The sequence below is a fragment of the Agrilus planipennis genome, unplaced genomic scaffold, assembly GCF_000699045.2.
Source record: "Agrilus planipennis isolate EAB-ADULT unplaced genomic scaffold, Apla_2.0 scaffold87, whole genome shotgun sequence".
In the NCBI taxonomy this organism is placed as follows: Eukaryota; Metazoa; Arthropoda; class Insecta; order Coleoptera; family Buprestidae; genus Agrilus; species Agrilus planipennis.
This window is the reverse complement of record NW_020439134.1, coordinates 1,097,489-1,122,065: the sequence shown is the minus strand read 5'-3', so window position 1 is coordinate 1,122,065 and position 24,577 is coordinate 1,097,489. Positions and strand designations below refer to the sequence as shown.

Sequence of the window (24,577 nt, the reverse complement as noted above, 5' to 3'; positions counted from 1 at the left end):
CTTAAACAGAACGGCTCCACCTATTCCTCAGACGAAGAAAAAGCTGCAATCTTCGCAGACTCTTTGTGTCTCCAGTGCTCCCCACTACCAAGCCCAGTGGATCTTGCCGACTTTCACGAGCGTACCAAAGCCGTCTCCCAGAACTTCGTTCCCCTGAATTCCGACTTCAAACACACGTCCCCACGAGAAATCTTTCTCATTATCCGCTCTCTAAAAAAGAGAAAAGCCCCTGGCGCTGACGGAATTGCTAACGGAGTCCTTAAAGTCCTGCCACCAAAGCACATAACCGCACTGTGCAACATCGCAAACGCCATCATGCGGCTCCACCACTTTCCTTTGGTCTGGAAAGAAGCCACTGTCATCTGTCTCCCCAAAAAAGGGAAGCCGCTCAGCTCTCCCTCAAGCTACGGGCCCATCAGCCTGCTCAGTTCGCTGAGCAAAGTAGTAGTATCCGTCCTTCTCGTTCGGCTCTTAGACCACGTGGAGCAAAACAACCTTCTCCCTGATTTATCATTTGCTCCTATAGTTTCCCGGGACGTGGAAAGTTGTTTTTCAGAAATTAGAAATATTTTATCTGATAATCGCCGTAAATTTATATTTGAAAATTTATTATATCACATTATAATAAAATGTAATAGCAAAAATATGTAAAATTGTAAATAGATAAATATAACCCTTAAAATTTGTTTTATTTCAATCTAAACAAAGGCCATTTGAAAGCATATTTAAATGCATATATTTAATAATTTAAATGCATATCTATTAGTACTTTTTTAATGCATAATTATCCGAAGCCCATTTATACCCATAATCGACGTAGCTGCTTAGTTGTTATCGCAACTGTGTTGCCAATTCACGCCCAAGACCAGTTTGGGATTGGAATTTCTTCTACTTTTATTACAAATCTTACGTTGTGTTGGAAACGTAGAAAATAACTTGCTTTATGCTTTAATAAAACTTCACAACTTCGCAAGAAAAGAAACGCAGCATTCACGCATTCTAAATTTGTTACAACAACATACGGATTACCTATTATTTTTAATGAACGATTTAGGGCAAATATTATCCGTAAATCCACTTAAACTTACTCTAGCCCAGTATTACTGTTCATAAAAGAGATCAACGACTATCCAAAGTACATCAACTATCGTAAATTATCACAATAAAAGATATGTACCTAGTTTTACCCTCTACTACATATAAACGACCAACTGGAGAAACAAATATTCTATGAAAATTTACAATATTGAAAATTTGCTCGCCAAATAATACGAAGACACTAACCTCATACGTAGCACATTATTAAAACAACAAGCTACAGAAATAGAAAAACTACTCAACAATCTAGGAACATACCTTTCAGATGACGTCAAAATCCGTCACAAGCGAGGATGTATAACCTTTGTCGGGTCTGGATTACACTATCTCTTTGGGACTATGGATTCTAACGATGAAGAGGAAATTAATACAGCAATCCAGAAGCTATGAGATTCTAGCAAAAATACTCTGGACACCATACAAGAAACAAATACTATCCTCTCTCACACAATTCGAAATTTTAATCAAACCATCGGAAACCTCGTATCAAACGAAAAACAAATCGACGAGCAAATGCAGGCGATTGCAAATCACATTAACACTAACAATATCAACACAAAGAAAAACGAAATTAATATGAAATTATTTAATACAGTTCTGGCACTAACCGAAACCATTATTGAGCTCTGTTTCGATATTAACCAATTAAAACATACGCCTAATAGTAAAGAAAACGTTTTACATCTTCAAATTGATAAAAACATTAAACTAACACAAGTCCTACAGAAAGTAAACGCGAAAACTAGCATTTTATTCTCCTTTTCTCATTCGAACTCAAAGACATCCTCAAAATCATTAGAACATACTGTTACGAGATTTCCTTTATATAGCATTTGATGTTACACAGTCATTATATTACATTACCGTCTCTTCAAGACCTAACGATTGTTAAGGTTAATTATTTTGGTATAATCTTAAAATATCAAGCATTAGATAAACATTCCACGTGTAAAGTAGACCTGATTATGAGAGGAAAATGGTCAAATAAATGCGACAGCCTGGAAATTCCCCTTGAGGACAATCATCTTAAACCCCTGGATGGTCAGCGATGACTACTCTTACTTTCCAAGCCTGCGACCTTCACCTTCGAATGCCAACAAAAGACGATACAGCAAGTCACGTTCCCAATTACTGGTATTCTACGTCTGGAAGCTCTTTCTCTAGATACACATGTAATGGATTCAAAATCGTACTATAAAAGAATCTTAGCAACATCACCAACTCGCGACCATGGCCAGTATTCTAATCCCGTACGACTGCTGCCTTGAACAGGGAAAAGAATCTTAGAGAATATCAATAAAATCCTTCAAGATTCATGACTTGAACCAAGAAAACTTTGTCACTATTATCAAACACCCCCAAAGGATGGTTTTGGCCCATGATTGGACCCTTAAGCATCTTTATCACTATAACGTGCCTGTCTATGCAAAAATTATCGACTACCCTTCAGCACCAATTCATTCTTAAAGGGATGTCCAAACCTTTATATAAACATCAAAAACACAAACAGGCTAAGAAATGTAGTAAGAATAAGACCTTCCCGCCGGGGCTTCNAACCATTCAACGAAAAGGTTATTCTTTTACGTTTTAGTACTTTTTCAATTCAATAAATATCAGGGTATTTTGTTTTCTGTAATTCTTCAGTGTCAAAACCTCCGCTAATGGGATTACCATTTAAATATTCTAGTAAATATGTATACGGGTAGGTATAATTAATTTTTGCAACTTTAAATAGTTCAGTTGTCCAGTTGGGTGTGTAAGACGTTGAAAATACATGTTTAGCTTTACTTCTTCGTACAATATCACCCACATGAAATGTAGGTTTTCCATATATCATTAAAATATGACAGTACGCTGTATCAAGTATGTACTACTTTTCATTTTGCTTTTTTTTCCTTTGGAGGGTGTCATTTTTATTGTTCTGGGTACGGTTGGATTATATTCATTAACTATGTCATCATCAATTACATCTATCCACCGATATGAGCCTATACAATGTAGTGATTTAGTTTTTATTGTTCTAATTACACGTTCAACAATGGATGCTTTTTTCAGTGAGTAACTGCTATAGTGATTAATTTTATATTTTTCCATTAAAGATTAAAATTGATAATTGTATGACTTATTGTGAGCATACGCAAAGTGGAGAGATGCAAATGGTCACCATGTCAGAGTGGATTTTTAGAGAAGCTAACAAAAAATAATAAAAACTTTACAACATCGACCGTAATGTTACTACCCTTCCTTCATGATCTTGCAAGTAAGAAAGATACAATTTACACCACGTTAGATTGTCCATTAGGTGGTGCCAAATCACATGGACAAAATTGTTACATCATTACTTTTGATCAGCTACTTTACTATAAAGTTCGCGAAATTGTAGCTGCTGCTGATGTTCAATCTGATATATCCAACGTTATTGTAAGACTACGTGGTTTTCATATGCTTATGTCGTTTCTTGGATCTACAGGATATATAATGGAAGGAAATGGACTCAAACAAGCTCTTAGTGTTATTTACGCTCCAAATTCAGTTGACAAAATTTAAGATGACCATGCTTAAACAACCACCGACCAACCCCATCCAGATGATCTCCTTAAAACATACTCTCGGATTTTCGCCGCGCCCGACACTGTCGAGGGCCTTCCAATCTTGGGTGACGCGAAACCTCCATTACAAAACCTTTTGAATGCTCCCATTACTGAAGAGGACATCTGGAACCAAGAACCAAGATGTCTGATTCCGCCGGACCCGATGTACGCCGTTTAGTGACAGTCGACAAAACATGGATCCACAGGTGCACAAGAGACCGAGGAGCAGTCGAAACAGTGGACTTCATCCGGCGAACGGGCTCCTAAGAAGGCAAAGACTGTCCCATCGGCCGGAAGGGGAAGGGTGATGGCCACCGCTTTCTGGGATTCACAAGGTGTGATCCACATCGACTACCTGNTTAAAAACAAAATATTAACAAAACTAGAAGGATTTCAAGAACGGGAGTCAGGATGGGCCCTTTACGAAATAATACAACTTAAAATAAATATTAATAATTATGCTCCAATCAACGCAGGTATTTCAACATATGTAGAAATGCCTTCATTTATTAAAAATTCAAAATCAGTTATCACTATCCAAAATAACGATAAAATCGGTTTTCTGTGGTCAGTTGTAGCTGCACAACATCCTTTACCGTTCAATAAAAATCCAAATAGAACAACATCATATCCACACATTAGTAGGATCCTTAAGTATGAGGGAATTAATTTTCCAATTCAATTGAAGGATATAAATAAATTTGAAAAACTTAACAATTTATCCATTAATGTTTTCACACTTGATAAAACTAGTATTGTACCCATTTGTTTGAGTAAAACCGATTTTACACCTCATATTAACTTATTAATGATTCCGTGTGATAATTTAAATTGCGATATTGATGATAAAAATAATTTTTCAGATTCCTCTACTGAGTTTAATGAAACAAATGTTGAATTAAACAGAACATTTCATTTTGCATTAATTAATGACCTTTCGCGACTGTTACACAAACAAATGAAAAACAATAAAATTAGAAAATGGATATGTAACCGTTGTCTCAACAACTTTACATCAAAGCAGACTTTAGAAACGCATTTAATTGATTGTAAAAATTTAAACAGGACAAAAATCACTTTGCCAAAAGATAACGAAAAGTTTTTAAAATTTAAAAATTTTAAAAATAAGGAATTTGTACCGTTTGTAATTTATGCTGATTTGGAAAGTATACTAGTTAAACACAATGACTTAAAATGTACAAGTAAAATGCAAAAGTATCAGAAACACGAGCCTTTCAGTATTGCATATTATCTAAAGTGTTATTATGATGATTCTCTTTCTAAATTTAAGTTATACACAGGGAAGGATTGTATTACATGGTTCGTTAAGGAACTTGAAACTTTAGCTTTCGAATTTAAAAATATTTTTTTAAACATTATTCCAATTAAAAAATTATCATATGAACAAGAAAATCAACATCTTACTGCTACATATTGTCATATTTGTTGTAAACCATTTAGTAGTGAAAATGTTAAAGTGAAGGATCACTGTCATTTAACAGGAAATTATAGAGGTCCAGCGCATTCAAATTGTAACTTGAATTATAAGAATAGTCATACAATACCTGTAATTTTTCACAATTTATCCGGATATGACAGTCATTTCATAATTAAAGCTTTAAGCGTAGAAATAAAAGGTAATATTTNGTATCTAGTTACAGTTACGTACACAGACACATTAAACAAATATTAGAAAGGAACAAAACGGTAGGAATACTCCAGAAGGCAAAAGAAGACCTTTCACCTGTTAAAAAAGTTCACTTCTTACTTACTAAAAACTATGTAAAAAATCAGTTTCCTAAAGTTATAAGCAGAATCCATTTTTACTGTTATTATGTAAGTTCCTTTACGAATCAATAAATAAGAGTGCAACACGATTTCTGTTGACGAAACTTTAACAGGCGTTGTGAACAGAATCCAAGAAGAGTTCCTCTAGACATCTACTAGTACCAATCACAAAGTAAGTACTTGGGCGTTGAGAGGTTTTGAAATTCAGTAAAATCTACTATATATTATACAAACGACCTCCACTGACAGATATTCCGGTATTTTATTGCTGCGAGACCCGTCCGTTTATACCTGCTACTGCCTGTCGGACTGTGTTTAGCTCAGTTGAAAAATATTTCTCGAATGTTGAAAACGTTATTTTAGTAGTTTCATGCTTTTGAACAGTTTTCATAATGAATGATACATGTTTTATATGCAATGAATCTGACTCTCTCTTCAACTTTATGCTGTTTACGGGAGCCTCTCCCTCAACACTGCCCCGGTGTCGTACCACCCTCATCCCAAAAGGGATGACGAATTTAGAAAACATCGACAACTGGAGGCCAATCAAGTTGCCCCACCCCTGGTCAGTTAATTTTAGACAAAAAGTTATCACAGTCACACTACATCTACGAAAAAGACTGAATTAAGAGATATGGTTGTAATATTTAACGATAGCACTAACAACAACAATACCACCGATGAAGATATAAATACACTATCAACACTTAAAAAAATTATTCTCAACACCCGACAGGAATTAATACTGATTCGATCAAATACTGATAACAATTCTACATGTGATAAAACTGGAACCGATAAAGGTAAAATCACGTTAAACAAAATTGTATGGAAAGTACCTCACGTAACTGTTTCCGATTATGAAAAAATCAAATTATTGGACTATATTGAAAAAAATGTCAGTTTACCAATTACGTTTAGAAGTTGGGAATTACATGGATATCCGTTACTTCAACAAACCACGCATCATACGTGGGCGGTTAAATCAGCATCATATATAGAAAAACCACGATTTATCATAGTAGCTTTTCAGACTGATCATTGCAATTTAAAATCTATAAAATTATATTTAAACTCTGAAGATTATCCGTATGATAATATTAATGTAAATTATCAACAAAACCAATTTGCAATTTTATATCAAATGTATAGCAAATTTCAACGATCGTATTATTGGAATAAAAGTAGCGTCGAACCTGTCCTAACACCAGATTTGTTTAAGAAACGTGCACCGCTAGTGGTTATTGATTGCTCACATCAAAGTGAAACGATTAAAAATGGCGCTATTGATATTCGATTAGAATTTGAAACGATTGAAAATGTACCTGCAAAAACGTCTGCCTATTGTCTAATTATTCAGGAAAGATTCGTGAATTACAATCCCCTTGCAAGTGTTGTTCGTATTCTATAGAAAAATGCTTGTTAACATTAAGTTTAGATGTCCTAAATGTAAAGGTGAAACTGATGAACCTAATTTGAAATGTATTCCGTGCACATTTACAGAATTACTAAAGTCTGAAGGCCATAAACACTGTCCATCTAGCTATTTTTATTTAAAGGAGTCCTTAGGTCATGAAGTTAAATGAATGAATGAATCTAGGTTGAAAATCAGTATCAGGTGATGTTCCTCCTTTTTTTTATATTATTGTTGATATAAATATCAGAAAAAGATAAGAAATCTAGCCAGTAGAAAAAGAAGTGAAACAGTGTGTGCACGGTTAAAAGACAAAAAAAAATGGAAAAATCTATAATCGTTGATTTACAAGGTATTAAAACAGACACTAATCGATTTGTGGCTAAAGAAGTGGAAAAATTGACTACTGTTTCTTAAAATATGTAATAAAAATAGAATTACAGTTAAATGATGCAACAACGGTTTACGTAAAAGGTTTAGAGAAAGCTAAATGGATTGAAGATATTCTGGATGATTTATTACATACAGAAATAAAATTCGAATAAAATAATATCTTCTATTTATTCTTTCTGATTGGCATCCCCTCATATTCATCCAACAGTTCAAAATTGAAAGGTTTCATTTCATTTTCAAAGTATCTATACGAAAAAGATGTTCCCAATTGAAGTAAAGATGTAACCACACTATAGTGGCACATTCCTCGCATATTATGAATATCTCTTAGTATTTCCATTTCACGTAAATATGCTTTAAAGTATAGCATGTATGTACGTTTATGTGATTGATCATTGTTGACAAGCTTTTCTTCTTCTTCATCTTCTTCTTTTCTGAAGTGTGTATTCCAACATTGTTCACATACCATCGATCAGTAGTTTAGGAGGGTTTTATAGTATTTAAATTTTGCATATAATATCAGATAATCTAATATAATATATGGAGAATATTTAAATAATGAGACTGGAATTTTAATTTTTGGTGAAAATCTCCAACAATATAAAGAAGGATTATCANCCAAGGCAGATGGACCCGGAATCGAACCGGCGTCCTCCCGAATGCTAAGCAATGGTCTAGACCTCTAGGCCATGCCGCTCGGTGACTACAAAGGTAAATGCAGGGGTTTATATAGCACACCCTTAGCTTCTTGAGGGATGCGAGATGTAAATGTGGGTGGGGATGTACTGTCTTCTTAACAGTACATGCAACAATTGGAAGAAAAAAAGAAGAAAAATACAAACTATACTAGTGATGGCGATGCTGATAACGATGAATCTAAAAGGAACATTGAATTGGAAGTATCAATTTTAAATTTAAACAAAACATTAACGGAAAAAATTAAACGTTATGAATTGCATGAACAAGCAATGATCAGTGTAATCAATGAATACAGAGAGAACATTACCAGGTTAGAGAAAGAGAATGAAATATTACAACGTGATATAAGAGTACTTACATTAGACAAAACTAATTGTTATGAAAAATTGAAATTGATGGAAAACGAAATAGAAAAGCAAGGAATTAGTCAGTCAAACTTAAGCCAAAACATCAATGATTGTATAGAGAGAGATGAAAAGTGTCAAAATAAGAAGAGTAAATTTGTAATCAGTTTAAGTTCATATCGATCATCGAAAAAAAGACTACAAGACAAATTGTACAAGCAACAACATAGCTTATAAAAAAAATAGTATCTGACTGTAATTACCTACCACTTCATTAATTAATAAAGAACAGTACACTGTTTTTTAATTATAATGCCTGTTGGTGTAAAATACAACTCTCCCTCTTGTAAAGGGGAAACTGATGTCATAAATGAACCTTGTATTTCATGCATTCTTTTAAGAGGAATTAAACGTAAAGGATTCAAACACTGTTCGTCTAACTTTCTTAATGATAAGGTTAATACCGTTATTAACAGGATTAACAACCGAAATCGATATAATTAATTTTTTTTTATTCACTTTAAAAACAATGAGCACTGAATGTAACAAATGTAAAAAAATGTTCTGTTTTTGCATAAAATCAATACAGTTACACGATTATTACGAAAGGAAAATATAAAACAACAGCATGGAACTGAGCACGGAATTGATGAAGTAAAAAGTGAGCGAAAGAGGTTCAGAAAAAACTTAATGTCTCACGAAAAGCTACCCACTACTCCTAATGTGAAATAAAAAAACAAAATGTATATAAGTTTAATTACAAAGAAACAATATAAATAATTTCTTGTGTTTTTATTTACTTGATAAAACTTTACACAAGAAAGTATTGGTAGGTAATAATTTTAACAACTAAAAACTGAATAAAAAAGATAAACGTTTAATTATATTTTTTATTATTCAATTACGAACAAATTACAATTCTTGCAATGAATATTTTTGGCTGTTAAAATCAAATGCATCATCATCATACACTTCTACTAATTCGTTTGGTGGCGATTGCGGCTGCTTCTGCGTCATTGTTGAACATGGTTTATTCATCCTACTTTCCAATAATTTTTTTTTGTTGCATTTTTCTTCGTTGTTTGGAAATACAAAATTTACTTTTCTTTTTTCACTTATCGACGTCTGCTGTGGTGGTTGCTGCTGCTGCTGCTGCATCACGATTTTCTCCGTTTCTCTTCCATCACTTATCATTAGCCTACCTTCTGTACTATCTTTCACCATTTGTAAACTTTCTCCTTCATCATCCTTTAAATTAAATGTATAGCGTTGATACAGATTTCTTAGTATATGTAATTCACAATCATCCTCCACCGCTAATCTTAAATATGCAATGGGTAAATTGCCTAATTTTTTAAGCATTGTATGAGCTCTCGGGGTGTATAATAGCTTAACCATTACTTCGTCTTCTCTTTTTTCAATACTTTTAACTCCAAATCTATAAATACAATGAAATTGAGTTTATGAATTCAACGTTTCATTCGTTTAAATAATACTTATTGTTAATAAAAAGAAAACAATAAAGTACTTACTTGAACATTTGTTTATCTGCTACATANTTAGCCAAAAAGTTTAAACTCATAGATCAGATAGAGCCCTACTACAAATACAAACCACAAAATGTGTTAGAAAACCACTTAGCCAAGTTATATTGGGATAGAGACGTAATTACAGATAAAACAGTTAATCATAACAGACCTGATATCACACTGACCATCAAAGACACTAAAACGACCTATCTAATAGATGTTGCAGTACCAAACACTGAAAATCTTAAACAAAAACATATTGAGAAAATTCAAAAATATATTCCATTAGCAGATGAAATAAAAGACATGTGGAATCAGAACACAGTTCGAATTATTCCAATAATAATATCATCAATAGGCGTTATACCTAAAACATTACACGCTAGCCTAGCCGAGTTGAAACTGCATAAGTTTACGTACATAAGTCTACAGAAATCGGTAATCCTTGATACATGCGGAATAGTGCGTAGATTTCTTAACAGTGTTTACATATCCCCCTTTTCAGAAAACACAACAGGTTAAATAAGAAGCAGAGTTTTTAATACTCACTGATCATATTTTAGGGCAAGAACAACCATTAGCTCCCTAAATTTTAAGAACAGAAAATTGGTTTCTATATCCCAAAAGATGTGAGTGAGGTTCTTTGGCATAAGCCCGTCTTCACTTGCTTAAAGTTACCAGTGCAAACTGAGAAGACCAGGAGGATAATAATAATATGTTATGCGATAGTCAAGGTCAGTAAGAACATCTGTTTATAAAGAAATAACGTTTCTAAATATTATTCACGACAAAATAATTTCCGTTCTTAAAAACAAAAAAAACAAGTCGGATGGTCATTTCAGAAATGGTATAAATAGCGATACATTTTTATTGTAAATATCAGTATCACACGTCTGCGTCTGCAAAATACACACCTACTACTACTGGCAATTATTAAACCTACAAGTGAAACTGTAGGTAAGTAGTGATTTTTGTTTTAATTTTTACTTTTATTGCATGCTTATAGTTTTTGTATTTATTATAGCATCATGGACTCTCCCATTTTAAAATATGTTAAATTAACAGACAATAGTCAACCTCTCACCAGAGCAACACCTTTCGCTGCAGGTATCGATTTGAGAAGTGCCTATAGTTACAAAGTTCCTGCTCGTGGTCAAACTCTCGTTGATACTGGAATTAAAGTTCAACTACCGATTGGTCATTACGGTCGTATTGTTCCACGATCTGGACTAGCNGAAGGAATTAATTTTCCAATTCAATTGAAGGATATAAATAAATTTGAAAAACTTAACAATTTATCCATTAATGTTTTCACACTTGATAAAACTAGTATGGTACCCATTTGTTTGAGTAAAACTGATTTTACACCTCATATTAACTTATTAATGATTTCGTGTGATAATTTAAATTGTGATATTGATGATGGATGATAAAAATAATTTTTCAGATTCCTATACTGAGTTTACTGAAACAAACGTTGAATTAAATAGAACACTATATTTTGTATTAATTAATTATCTTTCACGACTGTTACACAAACAGATGAAAAACAATAAAATTAGAAAATGGATATGTAACCGTTGTCTCAACAACTTTACATCAAAGCAGACTTTAGAAACGCATTTAATTGATTGTAAAAATTTAAACAGGACAAAAATCACTTTGCCAAAAGATAACGAAAAGTTTTTAAAATTTAAAAATTTTAAAAATAAGGAATTTGTACCGTTTGTAATTTATGCTGATTTGGAAAGTATACTAGTTAAACACAATGACTTAAAATGTACAAGTAAAATGCAAAAGTATCAGAAACACGAGCCTTTCAGTATTGCATATTATCTAAAGTGTTATTATGATGATTCTCTTTCTAAATTTAAGTTATACACAGGGAAGGATTGTATTACATGGTTCGTTAAGGAACTTGAAACTTTAGCTTTCGAATTTAAAAATATTTTTTCAAACATTATTTCAGTTAAAAAATTATCATATGAACAAGAAAATCAACATCTTACTGCTACACATTGCCATATTTGTTGTAAACCATTTAGTAGTGAAAATGTTAAAGGAAAGGATCACTGTCATTTAACAGGAAATTATAGAGGTCCAGCGCAATCAAGTTGTAACTTGAATTATAAGAATGATAATACAATACCTGTAATTTTTCACAATTTATCCGGATATGACAGCCATTTCATAATTAAAGCTTTAAGCGTAGAAATAAAAGGTAATATTTCTTTATTGCCGGTTAATAAAGAGAAGTATATTTCATTCACNATACTAGTTAAACACAATGACTTAAAATGTACAAGTAAAATGCAAAAGTATCAGAAACACGAGCCTTTCAGTATTGCATATTATCTAAAGTGTTATTATGATGATTCTCTTTCTAAATTTAAGTTATACACAGGGAAGGATTGTATTACATGGTTCGTTAAGGAACTTGAAACTTTAGCTTTCGAATTTAAAAATATTTTTTTAAACATTATTCCAATTAAAAAATTATCATATGAACAAGAAAATCAATATCTTACTGCTACATATTTGTTGTAAACCATTTAGTAGTGAAAATGTTGAAGTAAAGGATCACTGTCATTTAACAGGAAGTTATAGAGGTCCAACGCATTCAAATTGTAACTTGAATTATAAGAATAGTCATACAATACCTGTAATTTTTCACAATTTATCCGGATATGACAGTCATTTCTTAATTAAAGCTTTAAGCGTAGAANATAGTCATACAATACCTGTAATTTTTCACAATTTATCCGGATATGACAGTCATTTCATAATTAAAGCTTTAAGCGTAGAAATAAAAGGTAATATTTCTTTATTGCCGGTTAATAAAGAGAAGTATATTTCATTCACAAAATTTATAGAAAAAACTAATGTGAGTTTTAGATTTTTAGATTCTTTTCGTTTTCACAAGGAAGTATTACCAAAATGATGAAGAATTTGAATTAGTTCAGCGTAAGGGTGTTTTTCCGTATAAATATCTAGACTGTTGGGAAAAATTACAAGATATTGAATTACCATCTCGAGAAAGTTTTTACAGTTCAATATATGATTGTAACATTTCTCAAACAGAATACGATCATGCATGTAATGTGTGGAAGACTTTTAAAATTATTAATTTGCAGGAGTATGCAGAATTATATCTAAAAACAGATGCGCTATTGCTTGCTGATATATTTGAAAATTTTAGATCAACATGCTGGACAACNTGCAAGAGTATGCAGAATTATATCTAAAAACAGATGTGCTATTGCTTGCTGATATATTTGAAAATTTTAGATCAACATGTTGGACAACATATAAATTAGATAGTTTACATTATTATACTGCACCAGGTCTTGCTTTTGATAGTATGTTAAAAATAACAGAAATTGAATTAGAACTATTAACCGATATAGATATGATAATGTTTATAGAACGAGGTATAAGAGGGGGAATATCACAATGTTGTAATCGCTACGGAAAAGCAAACAATAAATATATGGTAGATGAATTTAATCCTAACGAACCTACATCATATTTAATGTATTACGACGTAAACAATTTGTATGGTTATGCAATGAGTTTTCCACTACCTGAAGGAAAATTTGAATGGGTCCATGACATTTACTCAATTAATATTGATGACAATAATGATAATAATGAATGCGGTTACATATTTGAACACTTTTGATAAGAAGAAATATATCGTTCACTATGAAAAATTAAAACAAGCATTAAGCTTAGGTATTTAACTTGAAAAAATTCATAGAGTTCTGAAATTTAAACAATCTCCATGGTTAAAAAAATTTGTTGATTTAAATACCAATTTACGGAAAGCTAGAAAAAATGAATTCGAAAAAAACTTTTACAAACTTATGAATAACTCAGTATTTGGTAAAACAATGGAAAACGTACGAACATATAAAGACGTTAAATTAGTAACGAAATGGTCAGGAAGATATGGTGCTAATTTTTACATTTCTAAACCAAATTTCCATAGTTGTACTATATTCAATGAAAATATGATTATAATAGAGATGGAACGATTAAATATTAAATTCAATAAACCAATTTACGTAGGATTTTGTATTCTTGACATTTCGAAAACTGTACTGTATGACTTTCATTATAATTACATTCAAAATAAATTTTCTAATTCTGCTAAACTTCTCTATACTGATACAGATTCACTCATATATCAATTCTTTGTCGATGATATATACCATCACATAAAATGTGATTTACATAAATTTGATACATCAGACTTTTCACAAGATAATGAATACAATATACCTTTAACGAATAAAAAAGTAATGGGTTTAATGAAAGATGAAAACAATGGTAAAATCTTTTCTGAATTCATTGGACTCAGATCGAAAATGTATGCAATCAGACTTTTTAACAAAGAAAATAATAATACAGATATTACGAAGAAAATTAAAGGAATAACAAAGGCAACAATTAGAGGAATCACTTTTGATGATTATTATAAATGTTTATTCTATAATCAAATCATAGAGGCCAATCAAAATTTAATTATTTCTAAAAAACATAACGTCTATACAGTCAAACAAAGAAAGGTCGCACTTAGCCCATATGATGACAAGAGAATAATAAATACTTTAACAACGGATACGTATCCATGGGGATATAAATAACGTTTAAAATAGACTGTTTTAAATATTCTACGTAATTACAAACACATTAATTACTACTTTTGTTTGTAAAAGTTTATTATTTATAATTTTACTAACAATAANTTTTTAAGATATCGGAGTATATTAATTATTATTTAAGATGTTATTTACAATAATATTAAGTGGTGGAAATTTACGAGAAGCTACGGGAAAAATAAACAGAATATGTTCTGTAATGAGGCAACAACATACATATGAAGAAGGAAAGGAAAAAATGAAATTTATTATCTATGTTAGTAACGAAACTGAAGATTCAATACGTATAGTTGAAGGCTTAAATTCCATCGATTTTACAAACATGGTGGACATTATCAGATGTGGGGAAAAAACTCAATCTTGTTTGCATGGAACAATGATGATGATGAAGACAAATAAACCTGTAAATAGGACTTTAATGTAACCTGTGTATCTACTCGTACATATTACTACATATACAAATAAATGTACTTCTTCGTTTATTGTGTTTGTTATTCAAAGCAGACAATGATAAAATTTGAACTTCTCTAACCCTAACGTAATCATTCTCAGTAAATCTATGCAGGTTCAGTCCTGTTTTGTGACGTATCCCCTTATCTACACAAATATTCAAAAGACCAAAGTTCAATTACGTCACAAAGTATTGTCAACAACGTTGAGCAAACACTGCACTGACCTTCAAACGCGCGCGAAATTCAAATTCGAATAGGCTCCGCCCACAATGAAGACAATCCAGAGGCTCTTAAGAAATTCTTCAGCTGAAGAATCTTCTCCAAAGTGTCTTAGAGGTCAAACAAAACACATTTTTGGCAAGACGTTTCGGTCTTCCGCACGAAGAATGACCTCCAAGGTGCCAATAGAAGTCATGGTAAGGACTAAGGATGGACAGGCCATCGAACTGTCACAGAATCCCAATAGCTATACTACTGCTGAGCGTATAATCTATTCCCCAATCCCATTTCAGTCATAAGATCACTCTGTAATAAGGAATAGCCACGGCGGTATACATCTCAGCCGAAATTAACCTTTGTAACATCTGTACTTCTTTTTCTTAAATAAATCATCCCATAACAGCCGTTCGAAATTACCCAACACCAAAGAATGTCAAACAATTGCGAGGATTCCTACGCTTGAGTGGATACTACAGGAAATTTATCTTCAAAATTCGACAAGAACGAAAAATGCAAAGCCAGCTTCGAGGAAATAAAAACTGTGCTAACCACGGAATCGATATTACAATATTCGGACTATTCTCTGTCCTATCTCCTCACTACAGACGCGAGTAAATATACATCAAACGCTATTCTATCTTAAGGTTCCAACTTAAAGGAAAATTTCTAATTACATATTGTTTTTACGATTCGTTTAGACTAGCAAACGAAAAATTAATCATTTCATTATTACATTTTTTTGCAAAATAATATTCACTTCATTACCATCAATCCTACACAAATTACAGAAAGTTTCAAATTTTTAAAATCACAATGGTGATTGAACGGAATTTAGGCACATTTGAGCAATAGTAAACACTCGGCTGTTTCCGTTAACCTTCGAGAAACTTCGCTTGACCGGTACGAGCCGTTAGTGCCATGCCGCATGTCAAACGTTTTGACACTTGCCTGTGCCGCTAACGCTGCTCCCAGGTGACAATAAGAAGTAGGAGGAAGGCTTCTGCAGTACGGAAGGAGGACACCGATGACGTTCTGCGCTGTTTTAAGTGCCTAGGGTTCGGGCACAAAACAGCAGCCTGCAGAAGCATAGACTCCGCGCTTTGCTTCCGCTGTTGAGAAAGTGGACACCAGCGACAGGCCTGCGACAGGCCCATTAGCTGTGTGAACGGTCACCTGACCAAGGAAAGATCCTACACCACATTCAAAATGGCAGTGCAGGATAGAGCAAGTAGATACGCGTGATGGCTGACACCACCATAAAAGTTCTCCAGCTAAACTGTAGGAGATCCTATGTGGTCATGTGCGAAGTCGGTGTGCTTATGCGCGAGAACGGGATCAGCCATATGAGATGGATGAAGGCGTGGAGAAGATCCCAAAGCGGTTGTAGTGACAGACAGCTCCAAGGTCGACGTAGTCAAGTCAAGACCTGACCAAGTGTGAGGCATTTGCCTACCTGAGCAGCCCGTTCGGAGCGTTGGCGTTTCCGTTTCGACCCAGAAAACGTATTGTATGCTGCTTAAGGGAAGATTGGCCGATTGGCCACCACTATAGAGTATGTGCGCACCGTGAAATACCTCGGTGTGTGCGTAGGAGATGGGTTGGCTTTTCGGCCACATCTCGAGGCATTAAGGGGCAAGCTATTAACACTAGTAGGGCATCTGCGAAGAGTCCTGTGGGGGCTGGGCAAGCGGGCGGTCCGCTGTGTGTTTACAGGCCTCCTGACTGAGTGTGCCTTGTACGGATCAAGCGTTTGGTACCGGACGCTCCGTACGGTGGTAGGAAAGAACCTGATGAGGCAATGTGAAAGGGTAGCGCTCCTGGTGTGCTTGAAGGTGTGTCCAACCGTCTCTACCGATGCGATGCAGGTATTCATGGGAGAGATCCCGTGGGGGCTGGAGGCAGAGAGGCGGTCGCTCACTTTTAAGGCGAAGCGTGAGATACCGATGGAGCCTGGCGACGTAGTCAGCAATGATGAAATCGCCGGTTTGTCGGTTGCAGGAGTGCGCAAAGAGCTAGATAGAAAGATGCTACGAAAGTGGCAAGACGGGTGGGAGCTGTCGGTAAACGGCCGAGTCACACACCGCTTCATTCCAGACGTTCGCACTGTTAGGTTGAGCGGATGGATTGATCCGTGCATGGCTGTAGGGTACTTGATCACCGGACATGGTAGCATGAACGGGTTCTTGTACAAGAGAGGATTGGCAGAAAATGAGGCGTGTTTATGCGGGGACCCCGTCAAAATTTGGGAACACTTGCTGGTTATGTGACCGCTCTACGGCGATATCCGAGACCTTTTACATCTCGGCGTATTTTGGGACCTCACGGGAGAGCCGAATGTAGGCCAGGTCCTGGCAACAAGAGAGAGCCATGACGCCCTGAGAGAGTTCGCCTGGAGGTTTTTTGAGAGGAGACGGCGGCTGCTTGCTGTAGCCTCGTAAGCGAATAAAGAGTACTACGTGAAAAGGACTGTGATAAGTACGCGGGTAGTATGGGACCGTGTGTAGCAGCGCGCCGGCAGCGGCATGCATGCACCCATCACTGCTTGGGGGAGTACCACCCCCACGAACCCGGAGAGGACTAGCGAGTGCAGTATAGCCCCTTTGCTAGGATGGCAGACCAGTGATGCCCTGGTACCATGTGATTAGGCCTCCCAAGCCCGGAGCGGAGGGTATGCTTCTTAGGTCTATGTTGAGGAATGGACTCGTGGGGGCAGTAGTTGACGGTCCGCATACTGGACCACGAGCTCATCGATAGACGCGAATACCGCGACCTCAAACCACATACTAGCAGGGCATGGATAGACCCACCGGTGATTGCTGATGCACCAGTCCGAACCAACTGAATCGCTTCGGCGGCTCATACCGGGCCTCGAGGCCACCCAGGACAAAGGTATACCTGGTGCTGGTGTGTGGATTTACCATTACATGGTGAGGCGTCGCACGTTAAATCCTCGATATCCATCTACCACGGAGGATAACGTGACAGAAATCCATGATCTCGTTTATATTTTTGAATTCGATCCATTTACTGGACCTGTTACAGAATCATTAAAAAATACCGGTATTGGGAAATTTGTTAACTTTATAGATATTCAATGTAATACTAATTCGATTTAAATAAATTGTACAAAATCGTTTCTAAATTATATATCACAAACAACGAACGAACAGGATAAAGTTTATTTAATATTGCAGATTATGAAGAAAAAGAAGAAGATAATAGAGGAGGAGAAATCATCTCAAAATCAGAAGTTTTTCAATAGCTCCGTTTCTTTAAAGGTACCTAGATCAGATTACTCTTCGCAAATAGTTAAGCATGTGGACTGTTCTAGTTTTAGGGAAATGCAAAGTTTAGCTCTTAGGACTGACGACCTTATGATGATGATGAATAGAGGAGGAGAAATCCTCTCAAAATCAATAGTTTTTCAATAGCTCCGTTTCTCTAAACAAATAATAGATAAATAACAAATAAAATTATTATGTCATGATTCAAACATCACAGTAGTGACATGGCTGCTTTACTAACAACAATTACAGTCATTGCAACAATCTACAATGGATCTTTATGTCGCGACCATATGATACAATATATGCGTTAGATGTTGTCAAAATGATAGCGTTGCCTTGTATATGGCCAGATGGGTGGAATAGAACTTCGGTATCGTATGACTTGTATAATAGTTTTGCATTCAAAATAAACAGGAAACCAAACGTACCATTGCAATAACAAAAGAACAAGAAAAACAATAATTTAATTAAATGTACTATTAGAATGAGATGAAAACAAGAATTGATTTATCAAGATTTACCATTTGAAATACAAAACAACAGGAAAACGTATCAACTGCGATACAAAAACAGCGAACAGGAAATCAATAGCCAGCATTGACTATTACAAGAATGATAGACATTATGAAATGTGGGGAAAACTCGATCTTGTTTGCGTGGAACAATGTGAAAGACAAATAAACGACTTTACTGTAACCCGTAAAACTACTCGTACATATTACTACAAAATTTAAACTCCCAGCAAATTTATGCAGGTTCAGTCCTGTTTTGTGACGTTTTCTCTTACTTACACAAAAATCCAAAAGACCAAAGTTCAATTACATCACAAAATATTCAAAAGGCCAAAGTTCAAAAACGTTGAGAACAACAACCAAATATTGGCGTTCTCCTCTAATTAGGGTTACAAAAAATTCTAACCGCGTATCCTAGAACGAAATTTACTATATTCGCATGTAACATATGTAAAAGGACATCAAAAACACCTGTTTGTAAAAAGCTACCTACCCAAAGCTAATGTAATTGATTTATGTCAAAATAATTGTTTTATATCTAAATTAGAAAGGGGACCAACTAGTTGTATATCCCATGAGTTATATCTAGCGACCTTTGCCCTTACCTACGGATCATACCACCGGCCATGACACTTCTAATTAGTATATAAGCTCATACATCTCATTAACAGTCTAAAAGTCTACATTATTGGTAAAACCTATGTTAGTTGTTCATTTTACCGTCATTGAGTGTACTAAATAAAATAAAAAAGTGTAATAACGATTCCCGAAAAAATGTGTTCTTAAAACACCACTCGAACATCGTATGTTTTAACTGGCGCTGCGAACAGGGTAGAGAAGGTGGAAATCAAAGAATTTCACCCAAACACCTCAGAATTTTAACTTCTGCGACGTCTCTATCCACTGAGGAACCAACACCCCTGGAAAAGACTTCCGACCCCTGGTACACCATTTCATCACTTGAAGAGTCCTTCATCTTCAACTGGACAATTCCTGACGAAATGTTCTACTAATGGATCAGAAGTATTGGGAGGATTTTAAAACGTAAGTACAATTGCTGTATCTCCTGTTTTTATACTATTTTCCCCTTTTCCGTTTTAATTATTACACGGCATGGCATCTCTCGACGAATGTATAAAATTAATCAAAGCTTTCCGTGAGATCATCGCTCCAGTTGATGGTTCTCCAGAAAAGGTAGATAGATGTATTTCGGATTGTGATAATTTTGACGCTAATGTCTCTACCACAACTCCAGTCTATAGAAATTTAAAATTTCGACACATTGTAATTAATCTAACCGACAGAGAAGGATCTGCGTATTTAGTAGAAAGGCCAAGTTATTGGTCTACCTTAAAAGCTTTAATAACGACAAAATTTAAATCACCGGAAAATGAAGATTTACTATTTAATCAATTAATTTCTTGCGTTAGGAAACCTAATGAAACTGTAGAAGATTTTTATGATAAAATTCAAGTCATTTTAACAAAATTAGCAGGTGTTCTTGAAGGTGACCCAATCCAGTACGCATTTATGAGTCACTATAAGAAAGAAGCACTTAATATTTTCAAATTATGAGTAGGTGAACCATATTAGTCAGATCTGAAAATAAGACGACCCCTTTCTTTATCTCAAGCCCTGAATTAACCGCTAATACCCGATATATCCCGTTGAAACTACATATATCCCGATGAAGCCCGAATAAGTGCCACCGAGAGGGCCGATATATAGGATTCATTTCAGAAAAAATCGTAATAGTATTAAAATCAGCTCTTATTTTTTTTTGTATCATGCTTTAATTATTTGTGCATTTTCCCGTGTAATATCTTCTGTCCGAAATTGTGGTTGAATTACAATTGATAATGTGCATTATCAAGGAAATGAAAAATTCATAAATACGGGTACTTGTGCGTGAATAATCAATTCAGTTCGCTAAAGTCTAAAACAATGCTACCAAGATTGTCTATAAATCGCCGCCCACCATCTCGACGACCAAGGGTAAGTTATGCCAGTCGCTGCCGAGACTTCGAAATATAATCTACGTTCACATAGCCTACCGCTGAGGATGTTAGCCGCAGTAGCTGACGAAACGTCTGGACAGCATAGTTCACGTAGACCACGACCCTATAGCTCGAATCTTCATTCTATTATCGTTTTTAATGTTAACTGAAATTTTCCATTTCAATTTTTTTACTAATGTAGTGCAATAATGTTTTTTGTTTTTAAAGGTAGAAGTACTTCCAACACCACCATCAGCACCACCCCTTCCACCAGAAAGCCCAGAAGTGCCTGAGATGTAGTGGTGATCCACCTATCTTCAGAAGAAAGGACGTACATTTTAAATATGTAAGTACTTAAATATTAATAACACTGGTCAACAGTTGTCATGACACACAAACTCTGGTGGATGATCTACCTTCATTACGAAAACACAGTTTGTTTCAATCACCCTCAGTTTTCTTCTGATGAGGTCAAGTTCATTTCCGGTATTGTAGTGATAAACACATATGTACGGCTGTAAAAAGCGTGCTATATATATCTGTTTTCGTTATTAATTTGATTGTGGTGGATTTAATTAATTTCTGTGCTTCTGCGAATATGCCAAGAAAGTGTATTAACGATTCTAACCTTTTCTGTTATATTTGTCGTGAACTGCATTTCAAAAATCAGCACGTACCATTGGTATACTCCAAAAAGATTTTGTTGCCACCACTGCATATCAAATTGGGCCTAATGAAAAATTTTGTCAAAGCATTAAATAGAGATGGGCCAGCTTTTCAGTACCTGCGTCAGAAATTCCCAAGGCTAAGTGAAACAAAAATTAAAGAAGGTATTTTTATTGGCTCAGAGATTCGAAAAATTTTGAAGGACGAACAATTTGATAGTAACCTAACAGATATTGAAAAAAATGCTTGGAATGACTTTCGCTTGGTTGTCACCAATTTCTTGGGAAACCAAAAAGTTGACAATTATGTTACTCTTGTTAGGAATATGCTATCATCGTATCAAAAAATGGGTTGTAATATGTCTTTAAAGGTGCATTTCCTACACTCACACTTGGACTTTCTCCCTGAAAACTGCGGAGCTGTAAGTGATGAACGTTATCATCAGGATATATCAACTATGGAGAAAATGTACAAGGGAAAGTGGAATCCTTCCATGCTTGCAGATTACTGTTGGACTCTTGTTAGAGATGCGCTAGCCACAATTCACAAAAGAGCAGCAAAAAGACAGCGCAAAAACTAATAAGTCTGGTGTACACATATCTATTTTTTTTTAGTTTGTTAAAAATAATAAAATAAAAATGTGTTTTAGAAAACCGCAACTAANGACGGCAAACACCATGAGTACGAAAATAAGCCCTTTGGACTTTTCATAGAGCAATGAGCCTCACCCTACAAGGGTTAAACCCTCAACAGTGTCTCATCTACATCTATGACATCATTATCTTCGCTAAAGACTTGACTGAACACAACTATAGACGTATTTAAACCACTCAGAATAATTTAAAGATTCAACTCGATAAAAGCTAATTCTTTCGCAAAGAAGCCACCTTTCTTGTACACATAATAACTCGTGATGGTATAAAACCTAACCCCGAAAAAATTAAATGTATAACCGACTTTCCCAACCAAATGAAACCAAAGCACATCAAACAATTCCTAGGGCTCGCTGATTATTACCGTGAATTCATTCCCAATTTTCCACTAATCTATAAACCAGAGGTCGGCAACCCATGACCATCATCGGTAACTTCAAGTGACCCACTTTAGTTCCGAAAATAAAGTATAAGATATACAAATGTGGGAACACTCGGTATAGCAAGAAACCTTTATATTGTGTATCAATTAAACCTCTGCACTCGTGCTGACTTAGTTAGGTCGCGACACAATGCGACTAACTAGGTTAACGGCAATTACATACACAAGTGTAAAGTGCTGAAATGTTCTTTGCCATATAATACCATGCAAATAGTTTTGTATAAATACCGTGTAAATATTCCAATAAATTAGTCTAACACCAGGCTCACTATTATTCGGATGCTGATAAAGTGTCAACCCTTGGAAGCTGTGACTTGTGTGCCAATCATCAATGATGCAGATAATGTGTCCAACGATATTACTAAATCGGTTCTTCTCAAAACCACAACTTTGATACGACTACGACTACACTGGAGAGACTACAGTTTATATTAAAATAAATAAACAATTCGCTTTTAGGTAGCTTGATAGAAACCCTATTTCTTTCTTCTCTCCATTTTATACTCATAACGGAAAAATTCTTTCCGTAAAAGTGCCAGTTGCCGGAATGGAAGGAAAAAAGCCAATGATTTTAACAGGTTGACTGGCACGGTATTATTTCTAAAATTGTCGAAATTTTTATTTATTTTTTTTTTTTGCATTTATTATCAATCGATAATAGATTGGTTTTTTAATATCAAATCACACTTTTTTAAGCAGACACCGATGTGTGCCTTTTTTAATTTTGGCAAATGTTTCATAAAACCGCATGTGCAAACACGAGTTTGCAGACACCAGACTCCGCGATATTGTGCAGATTTTTAGATCATGCACGCATTAATGCTGTATGGGCTGATTTGACGGTAGTGAACTGCAACATTAGTTAGTGTTAAGTGGTTTGTTTGATTAGACGCGTTGATGAAGTATTTTGATTGATTTTGAATATAGTTCATAACAGAAGATGGAAAATATCAGTGATAGGACTAAAATGATTATGAAACAAGTTTTTAAGCCCCCATTTGTAGGTAAGTGTATGCTAATTTATTATTTTTAATTTTTTCTTATTTTATTACACTGAGATTTTAATGGAAGATGTCTCGTGGTTTTTTTTTAATTGTACAATGCTGTAAATGCTGAAACCTCTCTTCAATATTGGCTGCTATTACCTCACTAAATTAAAATAGGAACAAAATTTTTATCAAGGATGCCAAAGAAGACGCGACATCAAGTTTTGTAAATATTTTTTTTTTACAGAATTCAGCGAATCATCGTCTGATGGCGATTTTAGTTCCACTGATTCAGTTAAAGATCCGGTTTTTATTCCTTTAAAAATATCTGACTGGGATTCTACAGACGATTTCTTTAACGCACCGGAGATAGAAAATGTTGACTCGGATGAAAAAGTTGCTACCGTTTCACCACTTCCTTTGCCATATTCACCGGTGGCTAGTTCGGAGGATGAAATCTCTTTGGCAAGTCTAAGAAGACAATTAGCAAACGATACTTGGTTCGTTCCGGTAGGTCGTCAGCAGAAATTTGATTTTACGGGAACAGGCCCTTCAATTCATGCACAGCTCGTAGATGGGTCCCCATATAATTTTTATTGTGCCCTCATCGACAATAAAATCACTGAGCATATAGTGGGACAGATAAATTTGTATACAACGCAAAAAGTAATGAGTGAGGAAGATATACCGAAAACATCTCGTTGGCATAAATTGGTACCTGCTAACAGAAATAAAATGAAACGATTTATGGGTTTGGTGAGCTATATGAGATTAGTCAAAATGCCATCAATCCAAAATTACTGGTCCTCAAATCCTCTATATCGGAACGATATTGCCACAAAT

At 34.8% G+C, this 24,577-nt stretch overlaps 2 protein-coding genes across 2 annotated transcripts in view; one reads left to right on the top strand and one right to left on the bottom strand.

The window, feature by feature from the left end:
* The window catches only part of LOC112905416, a 35,293-nt gene extending 22,890 nt beyond the window's left edge, over window positions 1-12,403 (top strand). The window contains exons 2-3 of the mRNA XM_025977793.1: window positions 3,896-4,883; window positions 12,154-12,403. Of these exons, the coding sequence (XP_025833578.1) occupies window positions 3,896-4,883; window positions 12,154-12,403 (1,238 nt within the window). The remainder of the gene's footprint in view (window positions 1-3,895; window positions 4,884-12,153) is intronic.
* Window positions 9,222-9,879, bottom strand: LOC112905410. Its single transcript, XM_025977775.1, has 2 exons — window positions 9,860-9,879; window positions 9,222-9,765 (listed from the first exon to the last, which is right to left on the bottom strand). Exons 1-2 carry the CDS (start codon window positions 9,865-9,867, stop codon window positions 9,240-9,242), a joined length of 534 nt encoding a protein of 177 aa, XP_025833560.1. The 5' UTR covers window positions 9,868-9,879; the 3' UTR covers window positions 9,222-9,239.
* Window positions 12,404-24,577: the final 12,174 nt, after the last annotated feature.